Genomic DNA, 8732 nt, shown 5'->3' with positions numbered 1-8732 from the left:
ATAGTAGAAATCCACACTTAAAATTATTGTTATTACAGTAGACCTTCACACTGCATACTAATGTTATTATGGTAGAAACACCTTAATTCTGGATATATATATGCTATTCTGGTACCTCATACTGGATTGTTATAATAGAAATGAATAATATGAATCTTGTCTTGATATTAATGTTATTAAAGTAGAACTTCAGCCTCTGTTGTTCAGGCTGTGAGAACTGCATGTACTTGTTGTTCTAGTTCTAGTTTGTTCTGCAACAAAATCTGCTGAAATATTAATAATAGAAAAGAGTTATTCTGCATTATATATTAATAGAGATGTTCCCGGATGGTGGTGGATCTGCTGGCTGACTGTGTTCTCTTGCTTGGAAGTGACCTCAGTGACATCACTGACCTGCATGAAGTCATGGTGCCGGGAGATTGGTGTGTTCCAGGCCGGCCCCTTTATAAAGGCCTGCCCACTGCAGATCTGCAGCAGACTGATCTCACACACTCTTCCACTCACACACACTCTACCAGCTGCTCTACCAGCTGCTGTACCAGCCGGTCTACCAGCCACTGTCCCAGCCGGTCTACCAGCTGCTGTACCAGTCACTCTACCAGCTGCTCCATCAGCTGCTTTACCAACTGCTCTACTAGAAGCTTTACCAGCTGCTCTACTAGAAGCTCTATCAGCCACTCTACCAGGTGATCTACCAGTTGCTCTACCAGCTAATCTACCAGCCACTATACCAGTCGCCATGTCCTCCTGCAACTCCTCTACTCTGCCCACAAGGCAGAACACGCTCCCACGGCAGGTGTGTCCCGCCATGGCCGGGCAGGTGTTCGACACGGCGCGCCGCAAGAAGGCCAGCGCCAACATCTTCGCCGACGTGAAGCAGGACGTCCTGCTGAAGCTGTTCCGGAGGGCGGGGGACATGCGAGCAGTCGAACGTGCCAACAGCATCGTCACCTACGCCAACGACCCGGAGCGCATCAGCCGGGCACTGAAGGCCCTGCAGCAGCAGGACAAGAAGGACAGGTTCACGCTCATAAACGGGCTGAAGAGGTCCTCAATCAGACTGCACTGAACTACAGGACACGACAGGACACAACGGGACACAGAGAGACAAGCGGGACCATCAACAAAGACGGGGACAAGGTGTCCTACCATAGCTGGACTCGGGTCTACACAGCTGGACTCAGCTGAGCTCCAGCACCTGCTACAGCCTGGGGTCGAGATCATGATGAAGAAGATAATTCCGTTAAAATTGACGATGAAGAAGAACTGGTCTGAGAACTTCTGGGAGGTCCAACCCCACAAAGTCTAGACTAACTGTCCAGTTGTTTTGGTGAGTGTGTTGGAAAAGAGTGTGCTGATTTAAAGACGCTGTAAATCCAAAGAGTGTTGGAAATTATGAGAACTAGAAACGCGAAAAGCTAAAGAAAGCTGGGACATAGAAATGCTGTGGAAAGCAACAATGAAAAATGTGAGTGTTACACACTGTTAAAAAAGTTGGGAGAAAGCTGGGAAATTGAAAACATTAGCATTGATGGACAATGAAGAACTGAATGAAAAAGTAGAATGTTGAAAGTTGGTAAAGGAATTGTGAAAATTAGTGAAAAAGATGGACATTGTAGGAGTTTGAACAACTGAAAAGTTAAAAGCTAAAGAAAATTGAGCTCTTAAAAGTTGACAGACAATGAAAAATGTTTAGGACATCTGCGAATTGAAAGCTGGGAAATTAAATAGATGAGCATTGATGGACTGTAAAATAAGTAAAAGTTGAGTGTTGATGGAATAGGCTTATACTAAAAGTAGGAATGCTTTGACTTAAACCAAAACCGTAAAATTAACAAAATGAAACATTTTTGTAGGTTTTTAAAATTTGCCACTTTTTTACAGAAAAAGTATTTGTTCAGTACTAATTATTTAGCCAATTTTTTTCCCATTTTTGGGTCAGTAATTAATTTAGCTGAATATTTGATGCATCTCTAGCTGCAAAGGTTGATGTAGAATGGAAAGTTGAATGGAGTATGAGAGTTCTCCATCTACACTCTGGTTCTAGACGCAGTTTAATGCAGATGTAGATGTTTGAAACTCGTTCACAATTTCTGACGTTCAGAATGCCTATGATAAAGTGAACTCTGAGTGAGCTGTGGAGTGAAGATGAGAACGAAGATGATCTAGAAGTTTTAAATAAGGTATCAGAACAGTAGATGTCTGAACATTTCTGAGATCTCAGGAACTGATGCTTTGACGTTAATGTCTGCTAACACTGGAACGGTCACTGGTGTTGTCCAGGCTTGTTATATGTACAAATACTTTTGCCACTTTTATATGTAAATAAAATATTTTGTATGAATTTTATTTTGTATGAGTCCTGTCTTTCAAATGGCCCAGGTTTTCCCCACACTCACACTTTGTATTAGTCAACCTGCTCCCTGTTTACCAGCTGTGAAAGATACGAGCTGTACAGGACTAGGACAGTAACATTGTCTCACCTAGAATAGACTCAGCATTTGTTTGTTTTTTTCTGTGTACATTTTAATCACAGATACGAATCTGTGTAAATGAGATGTTCCTGATGATTTGTTTGGTAAACTCAATGATCTCAGGCCGTGTGCCAGCCTGGAGTTCCTGGTCATAGTTCAGATCTTTGTTCAGATGAATGATTACACAACTGAGTTACACTGTGATCATGGCACAACATGGCAAAATCCCCAGGTCTGGAGTTCACAGAGATATCAAAAACCAAACTTGTTTTTTAACCATAATAACTATGGAATATGGAATATACAGCTCTGGAAAAAATAAGAGACCACTTCAATTCCTGAATCAGTTTCTCTGATTTTGCTATTTATAGGTATATATTTAAGTAAAATTAACATTGTTGTTCTTTTCTATAAACTACGGACAACATTTCTCCCAAATTCCAAAAAAAAAAAAAGAGAAATTGCTAAAATATCTAAAAAAGATGCAGGTCTTTCAGACCTCAAATAATGCAATGAAACTTCATATTCATAAAGTATTAAGAGTTCAGAAATCAATATTTGGTGGAATAACCCTGTTTTTTAACCACAGTTTTAAACATGCATCTTGTCATGTTCTCCTCCACCAGTCTTACACACTGCTTTTGGATAACTTTATGCCACTTCTGGTGCAAAGATTCAAACAGTTCAGTTCGGTTTGATGGCTTGTGATCATCCATCCATCCTCTTGATTATATTCCAGGAGGTTTTCAATTTGGTCAAATCAAAGAAACTCATTATTTTTAAGTAGTCTCTTATTTTCAGAGCTCTAATACCTTTATACATAACTTAAAGCAGTATAGGAGTAAATCAATATGTATGGCTATACACCTCTCTAAAATAAAACTGTTATATGTAGAATATACCAATATAAAATCTTAATATATTATATTATATCCTGCAGTGTGAAATAAATCAATACACTGATATGCCAAAAGTCATGGGACAGCAGTATGTAACATTCTGTAAATCATGATATATTACATTAGTGGATGAATTTGGAAAACCTATCCACACCTGTATAAGATGTGAAGTGCTATCTTGTGAGTGGAGTTGAATGAACATTGGTTAGCATGCTCATAGATATATAATGTGTGTATATAATACGCTATAGTGTATTCCAGTGCTCTCAGTGAGTTCAGATTAGATGTTCAGTGTTCTGGATTCTGGACGTTTTGTGACTGAGCTCCTCAGGGTAAATATTATTGGGCAGTGAGCCGGGTGGGCCGCCTCAGCGGGGGGTTGTCAGTGTGCCAGCGGTGGTTCCCGGCCGAGCGAAGATAAGAGTGTGTTGGAGTGTAGATGTGTGTTTGTTGATGAGTGTGTTTTTAGCCTCACCCTCTCACCCTCTTACACCCTCAGTCACAGCGTGGTCCAGTCTGAACTGGCTGGATCCAGTCTGATCTTCTCTCAGCGCAGTGTGAGGTGTTCTCCTCAGGAGATCAGAGTCTGATAACAGAGGATACACTTTTATACACGGTTCTTCTCGTAAACACATCAGCACATCACATCCAATCACTGCAATCTACTCAACTCAACTTTAGACAGTGGCTTGAATTTTGTCACCTTACAACCACAAACTTTTCTGAGATTTTAAGTGATAGAGCAACACCGGTCAGAGTTGATGGGAAGATGGACGGAGATAAATACAGGGTGATCCTGGAAAAAGAAAACTTGTTGGAGGCTGCGGAAGACTTAAGACTGGGAAGGAGATACCTAAACATACAGCCAGAGCTACAGTGAAATGGTATAAAACAAAACATATTCATGTGTTAAAATGGCCCAGTCAAAGTTCTAAAGACCTAAATACCATTAAGCATCTGTGGAGAGACATGAAAATTGCTGTTCACAGACGCTCTCCATCTAACCTGGCTACCCCAAAAGAGTCAAATTAATATTGTAAAAACCATGTATCATTTTCTTTCCACTTCACACTAATGAGCTGCTTTGTGTTGGTCTATCACATAAAATCTCATTAAAGATTATATATACTTCATTATGTTGTTGTAACACAATGTGAAGTATATTGCAAGTATATTAACTACTGAGTGTAAAAAGTTTTTATTTGTGTATAATATATGGTTATATTAAACTTAATGCTGTCAATCATTTAAATAAATAATCAAATTAATCTAAACAGAATTTTGTTGATCACACATTTTTGTCTCCTTAAGACTAAGACTTTAATAATGGTCACAATCACAATGATATTCTTTGTTTTAATCATTCTTAAAAAAAACAATTCTATATAAAATGTAATTAATTAAAAGTTTCTATTTTTCTATTATTCATGTGTTAATGTGTTAACTTTGACCGGTACAGTAATGTGTAACATGTAACATATGTATTTCTTATACACTGCAATAGTGAATATATAGTGTAGTGTATGTGTACATAAATAATCTGTACACCTGAGATTAGATTTATCAATACTTTATAATTTTGCAGATTTAACTGGAAATCAGATTTCTAAGGATGTCCTGCAATGACCTGAAGCTGTTGTAGAAACAGGACTGCAGTAAGGAAGACTGGGTTCCAGTTTAATCCAGAGTTTAATGAGAATTCAAAGGAAGAGTCCAGTTTCAGGGAAGAATGTGTCGGTTCAGGGTCAGAAGTGTTTTATCTCTGATTCAGAGATCTGATCAGTTCTTTATTCATTATAAATGAATATATATATATAATGAATAAAGAACTGATCAGATCTCTGAATCAGAGATAAAACACTTCTGACCCTGAACCGACACATTCTTCCCTGAAACTGGACTCTTCCTTTGAATTCTCATTAAACTCTGGATTAAACTGGAACCCAGTCTTCCTTACTGCAGTCCTGTTTCTATATATATATATATATATATATATATATATTTTTTTTTTTTTTTTTTTTTTACCGGAGCAGGCTAACCAAGAAGTGGAGAAGAAATTAATGTATTGGACACTGATCTTCTTTAACTATATCAATTCCAAGAATTTTAGAAGTAATAAAATGAATGATATTGGACAGAAAATTAACAAAATTTCAATGTTTTTACAGCATAACTACTATATAAACAAATTCCTACTGTACAATGTAAAGTGTATGATTTACATACGTTACTTCAATATACTTATAAATACATAAATCTGATCATATGACACTGTAACGTTATGTGTGTATGGTCATATAATTTCAAATTATTCAAATTATATAATTTAAAAAAGTATTAGACATATATTTCAAATTATATCTATAGAATACATATATATAATACAGTACTAAATATAATACATTGGACACATGCATAGTAAGTTATATAAAACATATTGTGGCGTGGAAGAGGAAGGAAGACCCGTGAGACTCATGAACCATGAGTCAATATTGTACATATACTGTATTTCTGATGTTCGTTAAAATCCATTATAGTATGTGTTAACGTTACCTGTATACAGCATATTACTGTAGTTCTACAAAACATAATGTTTGGAATTTAATAGAAAATTAATTCTACAGTAATTTTATAATCATTTAGAACATATTTCTTTTTTAGCAGTTTAAAAAAGAATCTTTCTTTGCTAACATTATTTTTCATAACTTTAAACTCTTACCTTAGGTCATGTGCTAGTGGTGGTTACCTCAGCGTGCTTATGCTAAACTGGGCTTTTAGGTTAGCTTAGCGGTCGTATAAGATGTCTACGGTGTTGAGTTACCGCAGCGCGCTAACGCTAAGCTAGGCTTTTAGCTTAGCGGTCTTGTGCTAGTGGTGGTTGCCTCCGATTGCTAAAGCTGAGCTAGGCTTTTATGTTAGCTTAGCGTCCATATGCTAGTGCTGGTTACCTCAGCATGCTAACGCTAAACTAGGCTTTTAGGTTAGCTTTGAGGTCGTATGCTAGTGGTGGTTACCTCAGCATGCTAACGCTAAGCTAGGCTTTCAGCTTAGCAGTCGTATGCTAGTGGTGAATTACCTCAGATTGCTAACGCTAAGCTAGACTTTTTCAGGTGAGAAACAGTCAATCTGAGGAGAAACTTCATTACCTAGTAAACTAATCTCTACCTAAATAAACTATTAATACAATAAATATTAATAGATGTTATTATCCAGAGACATTTAGTTGATGAAATAATCAGTTTGGTATATCACTAACTAACGCTATGTTGCTATGTATAATGGTGCACTAAAAAGCTAACAACATTTGGTGAAACCACTAAATAAAAGCTTTAGTACCTGTGTACTTAATAAATGTTTTTAAATGTAGAACATAATATATAGTAAACGAAATTTGATACAAAACCTGTCTTCAGGTTACAGTATATAATTATTTTATTATATTTATTTTGATTAAAAAATACAGTAGCATATTGCTGTGATCATTATTACAGTACTGTGACAAAAACACCTAGTTTTTGAACACATTGAGAGATTTGAATATTTTTTATTTGTTTAAAAACAGATATTTTCATCTTTTATTGTTTTGGAATATTTCATTGTTATTGTAAACTAATGTGTAACTTCTTTAACCTAATCCTAATCAGGTGATACACAATAATAAAGTAAAGGACTAAAACTCCTACGTTTTTTTGTATTTTATAGTATTTTAATCCCATCATTCCCACAGTATTACTCTGGTTCTCACGCTGAGCCCAACCCAACAGAGACCATCCTTCTCTTGAAGAGTATGTGTGTGTATGAGTGTGTCCTCTCTCTGGAATGTTTGCGTAAGAGACAATCTTATTCTTTATTCCAGATGTTGCTGGTTTTTATTTGGAAAATTATTTTGAACCCATTACAGTGTACATGAGTTTGGTGGACGTCACGTTCTCTCTGCATCGTTTCTGTATTATAGTTATTATGGTTTTAAATATTCTTTTTTTCCTGTCATTGTCTGAGATTCCCATTAAAGTATCCAAACATCTTGTTACCAATATCTGACAACTGAGCATCAAAAATGTATTTCTGTTGTCAAAAAAGGGGGCACTTTTTTATATTTGCATATTCAGCCTTATCAGTTTCGCTCCTCCCTGAATGTGGTATAAGTATTTTAAAATTCTTTTTTTTACTCATTTTAACACAATCACAAACAACCTCAAACAAAAACAACCACAAACAACTATCGCAACCACAAACATCCACCAACACCTACCTTAAGCAAAAACAACCATACACAACAACAAACATCCTTAATCATTCACAACCACTGCATCCACAATCAACCACCTCCAAACCAAAGCCAAAGCCAAAACCACAAACAACCACACTTTACCATAGCAACAACAAACATCCACAATCACTGCACCAAAAACATCCACAAGCAACCAACTTATACAAAAACTACAAACTACAAACACCCAGAAACAACCACAACTACAAACATCCACAAATAACCACCTCCAGCAAAAATAACCACAAACAACAACTACAAACAACCACATCCACAATCACTGCATCACAAACATCCACAAGCAACCAACTTAAACAAAAATAAATTCTCGGCCGGGTCGGTGGGGTTGGGGTCTGTTTACTGTCTCTGTGCTGCTGGGCAAAGATAAGCGCCATCAGCACATAGCACCCCTCTCTCTAAAGATCAAAGAGCAGAGATAGTTTTAATATCTCAGTGGGAACATCCCTGATCCGGGTCGACCCAAGGAGCAAACCGTGCTGTCAGCGCCAGGGGGAGTGTGGGCTCCTGATACCGCGCTAGGTGTTCCTTCAGTACAGAGTGGAACACTGAGTACTCAGTACTCAACTGAATATAAAACACTGAGTACTAAATAATACACTGAATACTCAGTACTGAACTAAATATAAAACACTGAGTATTTTAGTACTGTGCTAAATATAAAACACGGACTCAGCAGAGTGGGATGTTTAATAGCAGTGGTTTGTTTCCAGAGAAAAGCTATTTCTGTAAATCTATATCTGGACTTCTGTTCTGTCTACAACATATTTACAATAGTCTCAAACTGATATGTGTACAGTATAAGTTGTAAGGTGTTTACTTGTGAGTGACATTGATTAAATGCTGGTTAGAATGCTCATAGCAAAGCCACGTGAAGTATGGGAGTTAAGGCACATATCACAAGAGGTAAAATTGACTCTAACCCCATACATATGAATTAAATCATGAACAGACTAGGACGCACTAAAGACAAACTATAAACTAACACTAGCTAAAGGGACATTCAGATAAAATCTAAATAAACTGTAGACTTTCAGATCTCCTTTGAAATATATTTTCTATATATATTCT

At 36.9% G+C, this 8732-nt stretch overlaps 1 protein-coding gene across 1 annotated transcript; it reads left to right on the top strand.

Annotated features, from left to right (window-relative positions):
- The first annotated feature begins 382 nt into the window (after window positions 1-382).
- Window positions 383-2344, top strand: LOC103045884 (transcriptional regulatory protein AlgP). The gene has a single exon (XM_015607273.3). The coding sequence runs from the start codon at window positions 398-400 to the stop codon at window positions 1067-1069; it is 672 nt and encodes a 223-aa protein (XP_015462759.3). The 5' UTR covers window positions 383-397; the 3' UTR covers window positions 1070-2344.
- The last annotated feature ends 6388 nt before the right edge of the window (window positions 2345-8732 follow it).

The sequence above is a fragment of the Astyanax mexicanus genome, chromosome 20 (genome assembly GCF_023375975.1).
Source record: "Astyanax mexicanus isolate ESR-SI-001 chromosome 20, AstMex3_surface, whole genome shotgun sequence".
In the NCBI taxonomy this organism is placed as follows: Eukaryota; Metazoa; Chordata; class Actinopteri; order Characiformes; family Acestrorhamphidae; genus Astyanax; species Astyanax mexicanus.
The sequence above is the reverse complement of the archived record's forward strand: the minus strand, read 5'-3'. Positions and strand labels throughout refer to the sequence as shown.

Bases quoted from the DNA above. Each gene is read 5' to 3' on its own strand.
- LOC103045884 (XM_015607273.3), top strand. From the start codon at position 398: ATGAAGTCATGGTGCCGGGAGATTGGTGTGTTCCAGGCCGGCCCCTTT.